The 20,930-nt window shown below is 42.6% G+C and overlaps 1 protein-coding gene across 3 annotated transcripts; it reads left to right on the forward strand.

Annotated features, from left to right (window-relative positions):
- Nucleotides 1–1,350: 1,350 nt before the first annotated feature.
- LYPD1 (LY6/PLAUR domain containing 1) lies at nt 1,351–20,472 on the forward strand. Of its 3 annotated transcripts, none has more exons than XR_001411926.1 (4): nt 1,351–1,587; nt 2,633–2,770; nt 16,578–18,671; nt 18,775–20,472. XR_001411926.1 is itself a non-coding variant. In XM_014941189.1 (3 exons), exons 1-3 carry the CDS (start codon nt 1,536–1,538, stop codon nt 16,811–16,813), a joined length of 426 nt encoding a protein of 141 aa, XP_014796675.1. In that variant the 5' UTR covers nt 1,351–1,535; the 3' UTR covers nt 16,814–20,472. The 3 variants fall into 3 exon arrangements, 1 of the variants encoding a protein (XP_014796675.1); XR_001411927.1 differs by having other exon boundaries at nt 16,578–18,631; XM_014941189.1 differs by having other exon boundaries at nt 16,578–20,472.
- The last annotated feature ends 458 nt before the right edge of the window (nt 20,473–20,930 follow it).

Below are 20,930 nucleotides of genomic sequence, written 5' to 3' on the forward strand. Positions count from 1 at the left end.
AACGGCCCACCCCGTCGCGCTAACGGCCGCCGCCGCCTCAGCCCGCCCCGCCAACGGCTTCGCCCCGCCTCAGCCCGCCCCGGGCCAGGGCTGCCCCGCCGGCTACCGCAACGCCCGGAACCGCCCGGGCGAGCCACCGCGGAGGAGGCAGGGGACCGCCGCGCGGACACGTATGCGGCCACTCGCGCCCGTCCCTCCCCCCACCTGCCCCCTTTTTGTCCGGTTTAATTCCCCTTTCAGGGAGCCGAGGGGAGAGGGTTGCACTTCTTTGAGAGGGTTGAGCCGGTACAGAGAGAGCAACAAAGCTGGTGAGGGGTCTGGAGCACAAGTCTTATGAGGAGAGGCTGAGGGAGCTGGGGTTGTTCAGCCTGGAGAAAAGGAGGCTGAGGGGAGACCTTACTGCTCTTTACAACTACCTGAAAGGAGGTTGTGGAGGGGGGGGGGTCAGTCTCTTCACTCAAGTCACAGGTGACAGGACTAGAGGAAATGGCCTCAAGTTACACCAGGGGAGGTTCAGGCTGGATATTAGGAAAAAATTTTTCACCTAAAGGGCTATCAGCCATTGGAATGGGCTGCCCAGGGAGGTGGTTGAGGCACCATCCCTGGAGGTGTTCAGAAGACAGGTTGATGTAGTGCTGGGAGATACGGTTTAGTGATGGTGTTGCTTTTTGTTTGTTGTGTGGGAGTTTATTTTTGTCAAAATTAGGTTGATGGTTGGACACATGATCTTTAAGGTCCCTTCCAACCTAGACGAGTCTATGATTCTCAGGTCGCGCCTTCCCTCAGCCCAGGGACATGCGGGGAAGGGCTTTGCGGGGCGTTTGTGGGAGCCAGGCCCAGCCTCTAACTCCCCCACAGCCACCTGTGGGCTTCGGGCGGGGAAGCGGAGGGGGCCGCGGCGAGCTGTCCCTCGGAGAGAGAGGAGGGGGGAGGGAGCCCGCCGCGACGCGGTGCGGGCCGGGCTCCGGGCTGCGTGCGGGGTCAGGAGCGGGGCGTCTGCTCCCTCGCCGAAGTTTCCCCATCTCCGAAGGGCGGCCGGCGAAGCACGGTGCGGGGCGGCTGGCGGGGATCCCCGCCCCGCTCCACCGGCATCACATGGTGCTGGGGGGGGGGAGGAGGAGGAGGAGGAGGAGGAGGAGGAGGAGGAGGAGGATGAGCCGCGAAGGGCCTGACAACCCCAGGCTCGGTCGGGCCACGCACACCCACGGAGGAGGATGAGGTTTTCCCGAGAGGGGAAAAGGAGGGACGGGGGGAAGCGCCTCTCCGGGGCAAATAAAGTTTTGAGGCGGAGAGGGCAGCGCTCGGTGCCCCGCTCGGCTGCCCCCCGGCACGCCAGGATGGGGGGCGAGGCTGGAGCGCGGCGCGGGGCTGGGCAGGGCGGGAGCCGGGCGGGCTCCGCCGCCTGCTCCCGGGGCGCCTCTTGGCAGCGGAGGCGGCGGGGAAGCGGCACAAGTGCGCGGCGCCCCCGCTGCCTCCCCTCCTTCTGATGCCCCTTCGCGACTGCACGCCAGCCCGGCGGCCGCGGCTCCGGGAGGATGCGGCTCTTCCTCCTCGCCGCAACTTTCTGGGGATTGTGCCTGGCTCCAGGTAAGGGGCTCCGCGCCGCTCCCCTGCAGGCGCCTCAGCCGAGCCCGGGCTGCCCGGCGCTGCCCGCGGCGAGGCTTCGGCCCCTCGCAGCCCCTCGACGGAGCTGGCGCCGGGCGCTCAGCGGGAACTGGGCAGCGGAGCCCGCCGTCCTGCCCGCGGCCCGGAGAGGTTCCCGCCGCCTGCGAGGGCGCTGCCCGGTGCCCCCGGCGCTGGCTGCCCGCGGGGCGAGGCGAGCTCCGCAGGCGGCACCCGGCACCGGACTCGGAAGATGCTGCCCGCCGGCGCCGCGCACTCCTCCCCCGGGCGGCGGGCTGGCGGTCAGCCCCTGCGGGGAGCGGGCTCGGTCCCGCCGCCGCAGCGCTCCCCGCGGAGGGGAGAAGGGGGCTGGGGGGTCCTCGCTGCTCCCCGACGGGACTCCGGGAGCCGGTGGGGGGCTCGGCGGAGGGCTGAGAAGAGCGGCTCCTGGCGAGGCATACGGAGCACCTCGTTTGCATGATAAAGGAGGGAGGTGAAGGATGCTCCGTAGCTGTAATTGTGCATGGCAAAATAGTAATTAAATCATTTGTAATTAATTAGTAGCTAAGTAAACCCGTCGGCACAGATAAGAGCCGAAGCGTATCTATTAGCCGGGTTGCTCTCTCTCTCTCCGGAGCGCGGATAGTTTTTAGCCCGCCGCGCTGAGGGCAGCCCCGGGGCCGGGCGGGCGAGGGGCAGCGGCTGCTGTGCCGGTGCCGTGCCGGTGCCCCGCCGCCTGCTGGCGGCAGCGTCCCCCGCGCCGCGGCGGGAACGGCGGGCCGGAGCGGCTGTAACGCCGGAGCCCCCGCGGAAAGGAGTCCGCTTCCTAACCAGGTGCCAAGCACGGAAGGCATAGCCTCAGCTGGGTGGGAGACGCGTTTATTTTACGTTATTTTTGTCAAAGTCTTACTTTTGCTGAGCAAACTTCGATGAGGGAAAGATAAGGATGATTTCTGGCACATGTTGATTGTGGTAGGTTTTTTTAATATTATCATTGCTAGTAGTCTGAGCAAAACACTCTCTGTTGCAGGCTTGGGTTTGCAGATACAGTGCTACCAGTGTGAGGAGTTCCAGCTAAATAATGACTGCTCTGCTCCAGAGTTCATCGTGAATTGTACAGTGAATGTTCAAGATATGTGTCAGAAAGAAGTAATGGAAAAAAGTTTTGGTAAGAATTTAATAATTATTTGTGTTGTGTAGCATTTGTTGGTTTTGGCTCCACCCATTCACAGTCTTCAGCTACGGATGAATCTGACATTCCTACCTAAAGGGACCAGATTCAATTTCTTATACTTCTGAGTGACTTTGCAACTCAATAAAGTTAATCATTTTCCTTTAAAACTGGTGTAAAAGCTAAGGATGCAAGCCAAATGTTGATAAAGCTGTTAATACAGTCTTATGGGTCTCAGATTTAGTTTCCCTGCACTGGGAAATTAATAACAACAAGTTAGTTTAATCTCATTACAGTTAATTACATGGGCTTTTCCCCCAAGAGATGGAAGAGCATTAAATTAGTAATTCCCTCCTTTCTTTTATTTACTCTAGCAATTCATATACTCTGAAGGTTCATCTTAAGGGAAGAAAAGTCTAGTCATCTTTGCTTTCACCCGTAAAAAAAGAAAAACAACAAAACATCAAGCAAAAGGGAGGGATAAAAAGAACATTCGGGGGAGGAGAGGAGGGCACAAATGGATATATTTGCCATACTCATTTTCTAAGTCTAAGGGGGCTTTTCCCATAGCGTAATTAAATTTAAAGTTAGCGTATTTGGAGATAAATGTGTTCAAGAGGAAACCATCTGTGATGCTGAGTCTTGTCTCTATTGTCTCCTGAGCTGTGCTAGGAATTACTTCTTTTTATTCAGCACCATGGACAGGGCCTGAGATTTAGGGAGACCTGTCCGGGTTTTCAGAGCACCCCGCTGCTCTGCAGCCATCTATGGCAGTAGAAGACACAGCTTTGATAGGGACTTCAGGGCTGGGCAGGGTGGCAGGGAAGTGTGTTTGTGGGAGTTGGAGCTCCTGCAGCATCCTGCTCTCTGTGCCAACAGCCGTGAAGACACTGGGCGTTAAAAGAGGCAAAGTAGCAATAACTCACTGGTGTGCCTCAACTTGGATGTGACATCTGTTCCAAGCATCAGGCTTAGGAGCAGAGGGCAGGTCGGGACTTCAGAACCCTGATTGAAGGGGAAGCAGCTCTCTGGGACTGTGCATCTTGCAGCTGAGGGCAGTGCTTTAGAGCCTGGAGTTCACTGATGCAAAGGACTGTTATGCTGTTAATACAAATTGAGCTGTAGTCTGTCCTTTCTCAGCGAGTCCTTCAGTAACAGCAGGATCCCTCACCTCTGTCTTCAACACTAACATTGGTTCTTTGCATTAGGAAACTATTCATGGGTATTTTCAAAGTGCTTATCAATCAGCTAGGTCCGCTTGTGCTGGTAGTTTCAGATCACTACATTAGGAATCATAGAAAAATAATAAGAATTGTTGTTAGCTATCAACAATAGCTGAACTACTGGCTCTTCTGTTTCATCCTGGGTAACATCACCCACGGTGACTGTATTTCTGTAAAATATGTAGATCTCCAGTGTAGAAAAAAACAACCCTGTATGTTTAAAGGAAGATTAGTCTCTTTCAAGCTAAATATATATATATTTCAAATTCACTTTGAAAGAGGGTGGGGATGGGAAAGAGTTCTGGATTGCAAGGCACTTTTAAAGTCTGAGTATCTCTGAATGAAGGCTTTGCTATTGCACACCACATCTTCTATAATACTTTTAATAGGTTTGAATGGATGTTATGAAGATTTGAAGGGCTGTAGACATGGACAAAAAAGTCAGTTCTCACTGAATTCTTAACAGTTATTTGGTGTTCGGTTTTGTTTTAGGTTTTTTTTAAGTATCTTCCCTGTTTCTTTCATGTTTTCTTTTCAGTACAACCCTAGACTGTATCAGCCTTCCAGAAGCATATCTGCAATCTTCCCTTTGGGTTAATGTTAGAAAAGTGTTTTCAGTCAAGTAAACCCCTCACAGATTAAAGTGCAGCTCTTCTGGATCACTGGGCTTGCACGTGTGCATACGCACACCCGCAGATGTGTTAAGAGGCAGCCACTTGTGTGCTGCCTGTGTAGGATCGGGCAGGCAGTCATGCATCTCTTCTCAGATGAGCAGGCAAGGTTGCAGTCTGGCCAGTGTGACTGTGGCACATTGAAAATGAGAACTGGAACTGTTTTAATAGATTTTAGACATACATTGATGCATAACTTGTCCTTACTTCTATGCAGAAATTGGCTTGCAACATAGTAAATAAGGAGCTGTTAAAAGAAACTTCTGGGTGGCTTTGTGGTTTTTTTCTTTTTTTTTTTTTTTTCTTATAGCATCAGCACATATCCATTTTTTTTTTTTTTTTTTTTTTTTTTTTTTTTTTTTTTCTGTAGAGTTTTAGATTGTCTATAAGGAGATCCTCAGATTTTCCCTTTAGGAGGTAACTAGCACGCTGTGCATAGCAGGTACCACTGCTCTATTTAATTTACTTCTGTAAATGCAGTTCTTATTCATTTTAAGCTTAAAGACTGTAAATTTCAGCTAGTGAATAAATCTGAATTTTTAACTTAACTATTTCAAATTGAGTGAAATTTACATTGCAAACTTAGTTTCTCTGTTATCTTCAGTCAATTCTAGAGAGGATTGGTTGTAAAACAGATGATTCAGTTCATCATCCTTTATTGTTTTTTATTGCTAATTGATATTTAAATGTGTGTAATATAAATGCCTTATTCTCTCAAGTTTTATTTAATAATTCATTCTACTTTTACCAGTATATTTCATAACTTGATTCTTTTGGTTCTTGCTTATCACTGAAAGCTGAAATGTTTCAAATATTGATTTTAATTTATAACAGACTTGAGTTTGAATTTTTAACCCAGAATATGAAAGATGTGAATTTGCATTTATTTGACAGCACAGTCTCATAATTAAGAGTTTTTCCTCTTGACTAGATACAGTCAAAGGAGTATAATTTAATTTTTATAGACTAACCCATTTTTGTCATTAATAAAATATAGCTGTGTCAGTGAGCAAAATGTTACAAGTTCCCCTAAACCTTATTTAAAAGTTAAATGCAATATTCTGAGATAAAGTTCATGGTCTGAATCAGCAACCTATTGATGTAGTCACCCTTCCTTTGCAGTATACATTAATCTGTGTGTTTTGCTATCAAGGGGGTCAGTGACTTACATTCTGTGGTGTGCCTACAGTATAGTCCCCAGCGTGTAGCCAGTGACTTTTTTTCTTATATATATATATTGGTGTTCACTGTGTTGTGCAATGACAGCTCTATGGTTCAGCTTCATTTCTGTATTAAGCTTCCTATAAACAAGGCAGTGGAGAGCTACAACTCTGTGCAGTTTTTTTCATTTAAGCTGTAAATAGTTCCTTATGCTTGATCATAGTTAAACAAACCACTCCTCTTCGGTTGCTATAAAATTAGGGTTAGTGCTTTAAATGTCACTGTGTTCTCTCAGAACATTACCTCCGTTTCCGGAGAACCGATCTTAGGAAGTGCTTTTTGGCTTCAGGTGAGAAATAACAGCAGCATGTTCCTAAGCCAGAGCTTAAAAAGTGGCTGTGACTGTGAGAGTCTATGATGCGAGTAGCTAAGAATGCAGGTATTAGTCACTAATGTTTTGAATTGGATCTGCAGGCACGTTATCCCAGTTGTTTGTAGTATCAGGTAGAAATTTGCTCCATTTCACAACTTCAAATGAATTGAGCAGTATGTCGGCATGTATCTGATTAAGTGATTATGTGGAACTAGTCTAATTCTGCCTCCCCTGCAAACATGCACTTTGTTATGGCAGTTTATATTCCAGTTGCACTTTAGGGATCTGCCAGTGCACAGAATCGGAAACTTTGTCAAGTAAATGACAACATGTTTTTCTCACTTTAAGCACAGCTGTATTTAAAAATTTTGCTTGAACGAGTTTTGATGCAGTTATGTTAACATTCCTTTCTAGTAGGAGATACAGGAGGACAGGACAATATTGTGCCTGCAATGCAAAATCTTACAAACTAATTTGTTAATTTAATCCTGGGGAAAAAAAAAAAACAAACACCAAAACCCAAAACAAATCAGTGCTTTCTTCCTTTAGAGGGAAGAATGGTGGGCATGGGAAATGGCACTGTAGACTATGAAGTAATTTTTGTTCCACAGAAATTAACATAAGTGATACATTTCTGGTAGTGTGTAAATTAATTAAAGGACCAAAGTTCTTGCTTATAATAATTACACTTGCAGATATTTTGAGGAAATACCCATGGTAGATTCCCCTCTCACTTCCCTCTCTCCTTCCCATCCATGAACTTTTAACTTAGACATGTCAGTGCTCCTTTGTTTTTATAATCTATATAGGAAAAAAGAAATCCCACAGTATATTGGGATCAGATGAAACTTCTTGATGATACGTATATATGATTTTATATATACATCATAGAAAACATACTGATAATGAAGCTTACCTTTTATTGAAGGCAAGAACTATCTGAGCATTAAGGCTGATCTAAAACCTACTTAAGGCAAAATGAAACTTGCAATGTGAATAGATCAGAAAGGAATAAAGCATGAAGGATGAGACAATCGGCCCAGAAAGGCAGCCAGTGTAAATTTCTCAGAGCTCTCTGCAAGTAAACCTGCCCATGTGTATATTTTGAACAATATACCTTGTGCTCTAATGTAGTTGTGAACGTAGTTTCACAAACTTTTACTTTTGCAAGGAAGAAAAAAAAATGATCCACAGTAGCAAGACTGATATTTTAAAATGTCTTTCTATACAGAACTAAGATTACTTATGAATTTTCCTTTGCCCATGAATTGTGCATTACTATTTCTATTAACTTGTAATAAGAAAATTCTCTTACTTGTTTGGTTCACAATGGTGTTTTTAATGTATTTACATAGGGTATAATAATGCAGTGTAATTAAAGCAATTGCTGTAATTGTGTGCTTAAAAGAAGTGCATGGGAACATCATGAAAGACCGTCAGCTCACTCTTGAGCTATAATTTTATTTAACTCTTCTCAGTATTGGTTTCCCAGTCATTTGTTTTATCAGGCAGAGGAAAACAGTGTCTAAGTTGTGTGATGAGTTGGCCTATGGTAAGTTCTTTACCTGTGATTATTGCTTTTTTTTTTTTTTATAATCTTATTGTGTTGCTCCATGACAAAGTTGTTTTGTGTATGGCTGTTCAGGATTACAGAAGCGCATACTTTTTTTCTGTTTTCACATGTAGTACTTCCCTTAGCACTACTACTAGTTGCATACTTGTATCAAGGGGAGATTATACGCTGGCGTCCACTTATTGACAAAATGATTAAAACAGCAAACAAAGTTTAATGTCTTCGGAATCACTGCAGGCATTTAAGTTTTATTGGTAATAGCTGCATCCCCAGTATCCATTTAGAAATAGTAAGAAACATCCACTGGATTATTATTTTTTTTTTGTCTACACTGTCTATTTTGGTCAAAGCATATCAACATAACTCAAAAGAACTTTTGATTGGCTTTTTTAGTCAAAGTATAAAATAATAAATCTTTACTGACGATATAAAGTAAAACTTAGCAAGTGGTAGTTGTTACCTATAGTATCGCATCTAGTGCTACTTCTTCCCCAGTGAAATTAAGACATTGTAACCAATATTGGAAACATGCAGTTCATTTTTGATACTGAATAAAAAACTTGCAATATATGTTGTTAATTTGTACTATATGCTGAAAACTTGGCACTGTAGATATATCGCCATTCAGAAACACTTTTTTTCAGATGCCAAAGCTGTTTTCTTACTAGTAACTTCCTTCCAATCTCTGGGTTGCTCAGAAAACTCCCAGCCACGTATGGGATGAACTGGACTAAGTGCGTTTGCTAAGGAGAAATCATAGGCGGCATGGAGTAGAGTGCCCTTCTGACTGCCTTTTAGTATCAAAAAGCAACAGTGGAGTTAACAGTTCGAGCAGTTTATGACTTGAAAGTCATAACAAAGATCCAAGTGCAGCAGTGATGAAGGGCTGTATTTTTTTAAGGAAGTTGTGGTGTCTGGTCCAGTGAATTTCATTTTTCACAGGACATGGACAATAGATTTTTATGTTATTTCTCAGACTTGTATAAAAGATATACAAATGAATTTTGTGAGGATACAGTGCCCATAAGCTGGTGTCTCTTAAACCTTTTTTAAGCATTTCCTATTGCTTTTCACACACAAGTGAGCCTGTGCTTCCAAAAACAACTTGTGGCCTGACCTCTCACTTGTCTTAGCTCCTTATCAAAACATTGGTAAGCATGTTTTAATTAATCCAAACTGTTTCCATTTCCACTTTTCATTTTTAGTCTGGATATTTTTTGGAAAACTTGATACAACCTGTTTTGCGAAATTGCCAATGAGTCTCTGAATGGGGAAAAGTAAAATAAAAACCAGGTCAATTCTACTCTGAAGTTGAACAGGCTGTAAAACTAAGCATGAAAATAGCTAAAGACATAAAAGCTGAATGGATTTCAAAGGTACTGGCATGTGAGTGTAAATGTGAGCCTTTCCATTGAAATTGGTAAGAACATTAATTAGTAGGATGCAACAAGACTATTCATGTGTAAAATTATTTATGGGACTTATTACAAGAGTATAGCACTTTACCATTTGTAAAGGCATAAGGACTGCAGTGTCCCAGTTTGCTTTAGCAGATAAGGATTGTCAAGAAAAATGCCAATACATGATTCTGAAAATTAAGTCTAAGGTCACCTCTCTTGCTGGAAGAGAATGTATATTTTAATCTTGATATCTAAGGTGTTTACTTACCTTTATATCAGGAAAGCACAGAGGATGGAAGGCTGTGAGTCAGCTTTGTTTGAAGGTTTGTATGTTTTAGTGCTTGCCTCTAAGTCCACATTAATGAGCAGAGAAATGAATAAGAACAGTAGAAAACAAAAGAATTATATCTGGAGGTGAAAGATGACCTTTGATTTCTGGCCTGTAGCCTTCTGTGGCTTTAAAAAAATTATTTGATAATACCACCATTAGCAGCTGTACTTAACTTTCTCAGCCCATGCATTTTTAAGCAGTTTAATGCCTTGCTTCTGCTTTGTGATACTGCGAGCAATGACAAGGAATATTGTGCCATTATTTACATTATTAACAATGCAGTTTTGATTCATATTTCCAGTACCAGAATTAGAAAGCACAACTTAAAGATACCACAGTAATCGAAACCCTTGTCCTCTGTCTGTCAACAAGTGTTCAGTTTTCTTTGAAGGTGATTTAATTTCTGCAAGATGCCATGCCATTTAGGGTCAGAAGGAGGGTGAGGAGGCCAGCCTTTCAGTGTCAAAAGCCTCCTATTAGTTTCAGCAAAAAAGTGAAACTTTTAAAAAGTGCCAAATGTAAGGAGGAGTTGTGATGATATTGAGTCAAGTTTTCATAGAAAATCATGATGAAAGTATGCTAATTCAACCAGGTAGGGCTTGCTGGGAGGATATTTTATTTTGGTTTTATATTTTTTACAGAATTGTATACTCCTGTAAGAGCCTAATGGCATGAACATGCTTTTATCTTGCCTACCTAATGCATCAAAGGGAGGGGATTGGGATGAAATAGCTGCAGTCCTAAACCACAGGACGAAAAATCAGGAAGCGTGTGAGCTTTGAAATAGATTTCAAGTCACTTAATTTCAGTGCCTCCATTTTTTTTTTCATCTGGAAAGCACTGATCATGGTTACTTGAAGTATTTAATTAGCTGTTTTCAAGTCAATTAGTAAATTTCATGATAAAATTTTTGGCAAGGTGCAAATTATTTAAACCACTCATGAGCTCCAGAGAGAAAGTTGAGAAGATGAGGACGGAAGAGTTACTGTAAAATGAAACACAGAGGACATGGTTGGATATGGTTATATTTTACACTGGCTTAACTGTTATTTCAGCAGTGCGTTTAGAATCATAGATGAAAGGATTTGTGTTGGGGAACCTTAATTCTTATTTTAAACCACTGAAAACATGATCTGTTTGGGGAAGCACAATGTTTGCTTTTCAACATTCAGTCACCTTCTAACATATTTAGAACCTTCTTAGATAAAATATTTATAACCACTTTCCCCAGAAAACAGAGAGCAAATTGCAATAGGACCTTTTGCAGTCTGTCACTGTATGATATATGTGAACAGGTACTAGCTAACAAATAGACAATTATCATACCAAATACACTGATGGGCATAAAAAATAATATGAAAAGCAAAAAACTGAAAAGACTAAAGACTAAAAACTAAAAAGAAAACTTGCAGATTCACCAAGACTGGAAGATTGAAAAGTCAGTGAAATAAGTTAACTGGAACTACTAAGGGTACTAAAAGAATAGAGGAGTGGCAGTTCATGCACATGGTCCTTGTGCCTGTCCTTATGAACAACATTAAGAGCACACCCAAGCCAAATCCCATACAAATCATGAAAGCACACTAACACTAGGGCTGAGACAGCTGTTGGGGGCTTCACATGGCTTGTGCCTGCCACAATATAAGTTGTTCACTGTTGGCTTGTTTTCTGCTTTTTGCTTGGAGGAGATGGGCAAGATTAAGCACCAAATCTAAGAGCCGAGTGGAGAAATTCTACAAAGTCTTAATGGCACACCTCGAGACTTGCCTTCATCTGCCTGCTAACCTTCTCAGATTAAGTTGTAAAACTTCTCTATGCATTTGAAGCTGTGGCTCTGTGTATGTCCCCAACTCCTGGTCCAATCCTGAGAAGGCAGTTTTGTGACTGCTCAAGGATGCCTTGTTCCTGGACCCTAGCTGGGCGTAGGCTGTTTCCTAATGCTCTGAAAGACTTGATGTAGCAGGCATACTGGGAGTATGTGCAGAAGACTTTGCTAAAGCAGTACTTGTGGAATGAGTTGCAGAAGACATATCTGACTTTATGTATGCCCGTGAAAATGGATAAGTACAGAATTCTGTAGCAAAAGCATTTTTTAAAAATAGGGAGTGTCAGTTATTGCCCATGAGAATTGAGCATTTGCCTTGGAAAAGTTAGAGTTTGGTGAAACGACATCGTTTACTTGATGGGAGTCAAACTTTAAGAGTTTTGTGGCCATGAGGCCATAGACTGTTCTGGGGTGAAGCAGAGGGCTGCAGTTTCCTGCTGAGGTGTGCCTTTGCAGAAAGCCGTTTCAGAGTAGTGGGGTCACAGAGTGGGAAGGTGACTGTCTTTTTTAGAAATTAGGCCTCTGATCTCAAGATTAGTGGTTGTTGGTATCATTGTTGCCTATTTCAGCTTCAGAGACTATGTATTTTGCTGAAGAACAGTCTCAGAAGTACAGGTGCAAACTAAAGCTACACGCTACTAGGATTATGGTTAGCTCTTAAGTTGGAGAGTCGTGCTTACACTTGCTCTTTTTTTGTCTGCACCTGCTGTAACAGAAGAGTCAGAGGGGCCTAATAAGATCCTTTCAAGCAGTAAGAGAAAAAGCTTGTACCTTCTGGTACCTTCTGCATACACCCAGTGTAAGAAGCAGGTGTGATGTCACCTTTTATGGTTGTCCTAGTAACAAGTTAAGCTGTTATTCAAGAGAGCATGTACTAAGCTCTGCAGACAAGGTAGGTGGAAGAACTCTCACTTTTGGATTTGAATAAATTGTAGCATGAATTGTTTGTTGCTATCAAGACTGAACATACCTGCAGGTGGCCAGAAGAGAGTGCAGGCTGTGGATGCACAGGGCTAAGCTGCAGCTGAGCAGGGTTGAGCTGACAGCTGGGGAGGAGTGTATAGAATGGATCTAGGTGAGCAAATCAGTATTATCAGCAGAAATGACAGAAAACCCTTGAGATTAACAGCATCACTTCATTGCATGGAGTAAGGCAGAAGTGCTGCAGAAATAGTAGTTTGGGCATCGACGCTATCTAAATGGATGATCGCATGGGGCAGAGGTGTAACAATGGGCGAGTTGTCCAGTCTAGGAGTAAATTTTCAATGCCCAATTTAAGCCCAAGCCTTTTCTTTTTTTTTTTTTTCATAAAAAAAAACGTAGTTATAGTAGGTGTATGTGGAGGGAGAGGGTGTAGAATACTGTAGCATTATCACACAGATATTCTAGCCTTGTGTACTCACTCCCCTCTCTTCAAGTACTTGTACCTGAACTACATCCTCAGCCAACCTCCTAAACCTTGAAGCCAAAAAGAAGGAAAATCTACTGGTCAGTAGTAGGTACTTAATAGTAAAACATCATTATAGTGCCTGTGCATATGCATAACCCACACTGCTGTTGGGGGGCTGTAAGCCGTGCAAAATGATTACTTATTTGGTACTCATCCATCAAGGGATTAGGCAGTAAATATACTAATTGTGTATTAGTAAATATAGTAAATTGAGCACTGGATTTAACTGCTGAGGGTAGGTAGCTGGGAATGACGCCATCCCAGTAAAAGCAGAGTGTAAAATGCCCTTGCCTAGCCAGTGACTTGGAATAGTCTGAGGGAGAGGAAAGCTCCTAGAAAAGTTTGCAATTATATTTCTAGGTGATGTGTTAATGAATGTATCAAGCTGATTGCTCAAGCAAGAATATCCGGTAATTAGCAGTTATGTCTGTGGTATGAGTCTTATGAGGCAGATAACCACCTTGAAGAACTGTCTGCAGTTCAGCCTGCTGGTGGCGAATGATGCAGGAAGATCTCAGAAACGGTTTCAGAACCGGCTCAACAGAACAATAAACCACTGCAAGAGAGGAGTCTGAGGAAAGGTTTCTAGAGAGAATCCCAGAAGGCTGCTGCTGCCCCATCTGAACTCAGTGGGTGAACTGCAGTAACGGGGGGTACATTGACCTGTTTGCTGGAGCAAGGACCGTAGCGTTCCTGGCATCAAACCACAGAAGTCAGTTGTGCTGATTTATTTCCTATCACAATTGAGTTGGACTCACAATATGATGGGAAGAAGGTTCAAGAGTATTCTTCCTGCCTTTCTTTAATTCATACTGCTTAAAGTGCCATTGCTTTTTCACACTCATGGTTAAAAAAAAAAAGTCACAGCTGAAGTGTTTTAAAAATGCCACTCCTGTAGTGCTAACATTCTCTCTTTTTTCCATCGATCTTTTATGCCTGTTTTCATTGTATCTTGCTATAAAGATCCTGAGAGAAAAAAGCACTGCCTTTCTATGCTGATCAAGTTCAGTTCGTACCCGATGCTTCATAAAAAGCACAGTTAGTGTATGCTAGTGGCTGATTAGCGAGCTCAAAATAACCTATCAGCACTTAGAGAAAAAAACTTGGACGTGAAGGGCATGTCTTTAGCCAAGTAGCTATTGGAAACTTGATAGAAGTGCTGACTTCTTTAATTATGTAAAGAATCTTGTTACAGTTCAGGTTACTAAAGCTGGGAATGGGAATAAACAAGCATTTGGAAGTGAAATTTTCTATTGTAAGACATATTTACAGAAAAGCCACAGGAGAAGCGTTAGAATGAGATTTTACTACTAGCTACATTATTCTCCCTGTTTAGGCATGAACACGGTCCATCTGTGAGTGAAACTTTGAGTTGTAAAATTTCAGTTTGTGCAGGAATACTGTGTTTTGACTTCAAAAGGTGCTCAGGATTATTCTGTGGAATTTATCCTGCAGAACAGAACTGTTCTAAACACATGGAGTTCAGATGCGGGACTTCAATTTTTTCGCAGAAGCGGTTTCCTAGAGTTGCCTGATGAAAATCGTGCCTCAGAGGGCATTATCTAATTGTTCACAGCATTGAACAATTCTAGTTTCCTAGTCTACAGGAAAATTGCAAAGCATATAATATTTCAGGGACCTAACTAATACTTCACTTGTTAAAATTGTGAACAGGGCTTTGCAGGAATCCTGTGAAAAGGAAATAGCAGGAAGAGAGTGATCTATAAAACAGCCAACTAGAAAATCTGCCAATGTGAAAAGCTTTTGGAGGCTTGGTTTTTGAGGGGATAGTCGAGATTCACTGCTGTTCATAGGGAAGATTGAGGAACAGCCGAGTTTGGTGGGTGTCTGTAGCTGCAGGGAAGGAATCTGTGATGAGGAGATGCAGGATTAGAGATGGCAAAACAATCGCTGTGCCTAGTTGCATTGAATACAGGATTCCTTTCTCAAGAGGGAAGGGGAAGGAAAAAAGTTAATTGTAGCCATGGGAAGGGTCCCGTCTGCCTCGGCTCTTGGAAGACTGCAGGAGGAACATGGACAAAGCACCAGGACTTTGTGGGAAACATAACTGAGATTTCAGTATTGTAAGCCAATCAGTGGCAGCACAGTTGAGGCTTCTTGACAGCAGTGGTTTGTCAATAGAGACAGAGCGCTGTTCTTTTTGCAAACTATAGTAATAAAGATTCTGCTTCTTGATCTGTGTGTTTTTGCTGTTACAGCCAGAACAGCCTGTAGCTCCTCTTCCGTCTTGAGAAAAGGCTCTACCTGCTGTTTTGATTGATTGAAGCTCACTGGAGACAGAGGAAGATTTAACACTGACTTGGGGGCTTCTCTTCATAAGTTTAAGTAGACAGATAGCCTTAAAACACGTTTCAGAGTTTAGATTTGCAGAGTGAGAACACAAAGCAGGGAAACCCCTGCATTGTTGGGATGGCAGCAATTGTGACATTATAAAAGAATTGCTTTAATTAAAACTCTCTGAAGACAGGAAATCTTTCTTCCTGAGCATAACCCAAACAAAGAGTGTGTTGCTGCTCTACAAAGCACTCCACACAAAGCAGTCACTACTTCAGGGCTATCTACTGGACTGTGTAGGTGCTGTGGTGCTTATTTCTGCAGTCCCTGGGGACCGAACAAGTATCTGCAGGTGCTGTAAGTTCAGTACCTACAGGTCATATTCCTGCTTCACTCCTTCAAAAAAAGTCTTGATTGCTGTGTATTTAAAAACATTCTGGGGCCATGCTACAGGATGCAGAGGCACCGTTCTCCAAGGAAGAACTCCTCTCTCTCCTGGTCCCATGTTCTTCAGAAGAAAAAGAAACTTTTGATAACACCATATTCAAAAGGAATAGTGATTTTATTATCCTTGGAAATATTTACCTCTTTTTGTTACTGCAAGGCAATACAAGCAAACCTCCATTATCTATTTCTGTCTATGTTTTTCCAACACACAATTTCCACTGTATCACTTGCAGAAAAATTATAGAGTAATGAGAGGTGGAACTGCCACAACCATTTTCTACTGTGACAGGGGAAAATGCAACTATGCATTTTAAAGCCTTTATAAACCATTTTAAAATAACAGCTATGTACATCAGAACATCAGGTAAAAACTATTTGAGAAATTATAACATTAATTAGATTATTAATTAAAATTAGATTAAATTAAATTACACTTAAAAAGGAAGATGTTCAACTCGGAAAAGCCATTTCTGTACAAATGGAAATTGTTCTTGTTGAGGGTATTAAGCTTCAAAGACAGCAAGAACTGAGATTACCTGGAAAAGTACTTCTAGTTTTTCTTTAAAAAGATAAAAGGAGGGGGGACAGGAGATGGAAGTTTTGCTGATAGTCATTCTCCTTCTACTCTTGGTTACTTGTCTCTGTGCGGCAAATGAGCAAGAAAAGGAAAAAAATGCTCAAAAGACAAATTAACAGCATAGAAAACTGTAATTACTTTGACACCTTAAACAACTCAGACATGTTCAGCAACAGAAGCAGAAGTCATTTTCAAACTAACTGCATTTCAGTTATAGCTATTCAAACAGCTTATTCCAAAGGATGAAGAATTCTGGTGATAAAATGCATCATTTGATAAACATTATGTAAATCAAGTTTGTAATGTTTTTGGTTCCAGCCAGAATCAGACAAAAGAAAGTTCCAAGCTGCAGTGCAGAGCTGTTGGCCATGTCACAGCTGAGGTGTCTGGCTTCATGGCCAGCCTTGCTTTGGAAATGTAAACTGGTTTTGCAACAGTTTTCAAGCATGAAACTGAGTAACTTTGTTCTGTGTCACAGGAATCATGTATCGCAAATCCTGCGCGTCCTCGGCAGCGTGTCTGATAGCCTCTGCTGGGTACCAGTCCTTTTGTTCTCCGGGGAAGGTGAACTCTGTTTGCATCAGCTGCTGCAACACCCCGCTCTGCAATGGACCCCGGCCCAAGAAGAGAGGGAATTCTGGCGCAGTGCTGAGGGCACACGCGATAACCACCGTTCTGCTCCCGAAATTGGCTCTTTTGTTCTTGTATCGCTAAACTTCAAGCAAGTTTTCTGCCCTGTCACAGTTTGTTCTGTCTCCTCCTTCCTTCAAAGACACTGCAATTATTTTCTGTTTGTTTCCAGATCCCTGTCAACAAGCGAGGGAAGTTCAGTGGCTGTGGGAAGAGGGGCTGATATTTTTGGCAGCTAGTGAATTCGGTTAGCAGATTGAATTTCCAGTGTGCACTTAAAAACCCAACAGCAGGATACAGAACTCCTGCGCTTTTTACATAATTGGAAACAAATCTATCTGTGTTACTCCTCCTAAGATGTAGTCAATTCCTCAGTCATTTTAATTTTCCATATTTCTAAGTTCATCGCTAATCATTAACTTTGCCTTATGAAGTCATACGTCATGTTCACAAAGGCCGTTTTGTGTGTCTGGACTGGGCTCTGAGCTACTCTCTAGCGACACGACTTCCAAGCTGGGCTCTGGTGCTTCAAGACCCGGTTTCTGTGGACTGCAGTCAGGCTTGGTCTCATTCTGAAAAGTACTTAAATAAACTTTGTTGTTGCCCTTTGTAGAAGAATTGCGCCTGGACGACATGAAGAGCAGCGGGCGTAGAGATCGGTTGCTCCTTGCTTTGGAGCTCATGTTGGCTCTGAGATACTTTTCCTTATTGGCATGCTCTATTGTCAGGCGGCAGCGGAGGACCTGCAGGAACACACTGCGGAACTGCTGAGAAGAGATGTTGTAGAGGAGGGGGTTCACCACCGAGCTGAGGTAGAAGAAGATGTCTGCGATGGGGAGAAGAGTGATGTACGCTCTGAAGTAGGTGACAGTCCAGTCCTGCTTTGGTTTAGCAGCAGCCATGATCCTTCTGACCTGGTTTGGCATCCAACATATTGCCAGAGTTGCAACAATCAGTCCTGCCAACAGAAAGAGGAAGAAAGAAGTGTGCATACATGGGGGAAAAAACATAAAATATTTAGTATCGGTTCTGCACTTACTTGTTAGGAAATAGTATCAATTTTTCACTGTTTTGCTTGACAGCTTTTTCTGCCAGTAACATTTTTTTGTTTGTTGTTTTTAATAACTGTTACAAGGTCACTGCAGCACATGCTCTGACAAAAGACTGCAGAGTGCTTGGATAGTGTTTCTTTGTACCTACTGTCATTTATTAGTTATCAAAGCGTTCTTTCATTGATATCTGCGTCTTTGGAAAGAATGCATTCTGTTTGTTTGTTTGTGTTCTTACATTTCTTATGTCTTTCCCTTTACTTTGAAAAACAAACAAAATAAATAGAACCTATAGCCATATTAGATCAGGCAATACCCAGAAGAGATCAGATTCTTGTTTGTACTTTACAAAAAAAAAAAAAAATAATGTATGCATAATAATATATTTCGTGTTATTTTTGGTAAATTTCCTCTTACAGAAGATATTTTTAAGTAAAATATGTACGGATCTTTTTATGGTAATTAAGATATGTTGGGCTTTCTTAAAAATCAAATTCCAGTGGAATTAAATTATGAATGTAAATGAGAAAAAACCCAAGCCTAGTCATGAAAGTGTAAGCAGTTTCAGATTATAAATTATGCTTAAAAATGTGGTATCTGACCATTTTGTATTTATATGTAAATATAAATACATGTTGCTGCATCACTAATGGCATTAAAAAGAGGGTGACTTAAGTGTTAGATGTCTGAAAATTCTGCCTCTGTGGCCCGGCGTTCCCTAGGGCTGCAGCAGTGACACCGTCTTCAGAATGGCAGCCCTGGAGAAACGCACGGGTGAACTTGAGCGGGCTGTTCCTGGGCCAGAGCCAGGGAAAGGGGCTCAAATCCTCGCTGGCATCCACGCCTGGTGCACGTAAGTGCTGGAAATCCAGACATCTTGCACGAAATGCCAGGTACACAAAATAATTCCTCTCGGTGCTCCCCCCACCAAGCACTACTTCGGAAACACGGTGCAGCCACCCGTTTACTGTTTCCACTTTCTTTTTCTCTTTGCAGGAAATGTGCCTTGTATGAACACCCAACGGGAGCAGAAGCTGCAGGTTGGCTTCCCTGCTGTGGAGGCACAAAACAATAGAGAGCACCCTGAAGGTGCACAGTTTTCACTTCCAGTAGACTTTTGTTATATTGCTAATTTTCAATGTCGAGCCTCCTTTCTCAACAGAAGCACAGAAATGTTTCCATTCTTATCTGGCTAGACCAAGTCGGTTGCCCACATTGAACAGACCACTGTGGGAATGCAGTTCTGAAGTAGCACACTCTGATTTCTTCAAGCCAGGAAGATGATGCTTCAATAATGGGAAGACATGAATGTAACAGGCAAGGGGGGCAGAACAGAGAAGAAAAATTTTTTTCATAACTTTGAGACTGCCAGAGCTTAAGCAGAGTATGTCCAACTGCTCTCCACCACCACGCAAAGAAAAGGTATGAAATGTCATCTTTTTTTTGGAAGAAATTAATTTTCTTAATGAACGCTATAATTACTTTAACAACTTTATCATCTTACTGAGAACTGAGATACCAAATAAAACTTGTCCCTTTGATCATCTGCTTCTGTAATCACTTAAGGTCACAGTAATTTTGGTAGGATGGGGAAGCAGCATATCCTAGACTTACAGCAGTAGCTGAAGAGCCCTGGACGGCTGTTCTAGAAGGTGAGCTGTTGCCCTTGCCCTTTTCTGTTCTTTAGTGACCGTAACTCTCCTCAGCTGCAGCCTCTTTATTCCCATTCCTACACGATCCCGTGCCCCTTTGCTTGGCTGCCCAGCTCTTCCACTTCTGTCTTGCCTCATTTTTCAGTACACGATCTGTCCCTGTCATAAGATGATCTGAATTTTGTATTAAAAGTCCTGCAAGTTTTCCAGCCCTCAGTGCTTTCTTCTCTGCTCTCAGCATAACAAATACAGGGATAGTATTGTTCTGTCCTGGCACGGACCAAAAGAAAATCAGGAACTCTGAGCAGTGACTTATAGAAAGGCAGCGAAAGGATTCTATTGCTCCACTGTGACTTTTTCTCCTGTGCAACTTAAATGCAAAGCCCACAAACCCAGGTCTGCAGAATCCTTGTCAAATTTTACCGAATGATCTCTTTCAAGGGAAAAGAAAATAAGCTCGACTGCGTAAATTTTTTTTTTGTTCTTAGTTAGAAACAGGATACTTCATCGTACTGATTAATAGTTTCCTAAATTATGAATGCTGCTGTGAGAAACCGAGCAAACAATGTGTGCATTCAGTTTTAAAGCTCAAATGCAGTGCTCTGGGATTTGTGATTCCTTTGCTTGTATCTGGATTCTTTGCCATTGACCTTTCTTTTTAGTTCAAATTGCCAAATGCTTAAGATTCCCCCTTATATTCTTTGGACACTTTTGTTCTGGGGAATTAAATATTTCGTTGCGTGTGTAGCAAGTGAAAAATGAGCTGCTTGTGCCCTTGCACAGTGTGGTGAGGCTTTTGCAGGATGGGAGGAGACGTCTGTAAAACTTTGTTGTTTTCCAGGGATGAGTAATTGTTCATTTTTACGCTTGAAAAAAATGCCTGTTAATTCAAAGGAGATGCACCATGTAAATAAACATGCTGACAAATTCACTATATTTTTTCCAACTGTTCGCACTTGACGTGGAGGTACAAAGTAAACTGAAGTGCATCAGAGGAAAAGCATTATGTTCACAATTTGGCATATTAAATATTTTGACTGAATCACTGCTGCCATCAATTGAACTGGTACCCAGGCTGTAGAAGTCAGTGTTGTACTGTAACGTGCAGAAGGTGCTTAAAGAACATTGTATCAGCTTGAATGTAGACTAACCTGCCTCTTACATGGGTACTGGTCCGTTTTTCACTAGAGCTTGCTGCCTGCTGGGAATTAAACTCTTTCACATTTCCTCTCGTATCCAACTTTCCCTTCCACTCCCCTTACTGAAGTGAAAAAAATTAGTAGCTCCGTTTTTTTTCCATTTTCCTGGAGACTGCACTGAAGTGACACACTAGATGAGAGCGGAGATTTATCTTCCATGGAATAATGATGTTTATAAACAAAGTAATGCTGTGGACCAGTGACCTCCATCACTGGCACTTGAAATTTCTAACACACATTTGAATGACTCAGTTTAATCACCAGAAGTGCATTAGACCATGCCAACAGAAGCCAGGAGCCC

This window comes from Calidris pugnax, unplaced genomic scaffold (assembly GCF_001431845.1).
Source record: "Calidris pugnax isolate Ruff unplaced genomic scaffold, ASM143184v1 scaffold60, whole genome shotgun sequence".
Taxonomy (NCBI): domain Eukaryota; kingdom Metazoa; phylum Chordata; class Aves; order Charadriiformes; family Scolopacidae; genus Calidris; species Calidris pugnax.

Bases quoted from the DNA above. Each gene is read 5' to 3' on its own strand.
- LYPD1 (XM_014941189.1), top strand. From the start codon at position 1,536: ATGCGGCTCTTCCTCCTCGCCGCAACTTTCTGGGGATTGTGCCTGGCT. The intron at 1,588-2,632 runs GTAAGGGGCTCC...TCTCTGTTGCAG, and splicing joins GGGATTGTGCCTGGCTCCAG to GCTTGGGTTTGCAGATACAG. The intron at 2,771-16,577 runs GTAAGAATTTAA...TCTGTGTCACAG, and splicing joins AGTAATGGAAAAAAGTTTTG to GAATCATGTATCGCAAATCC.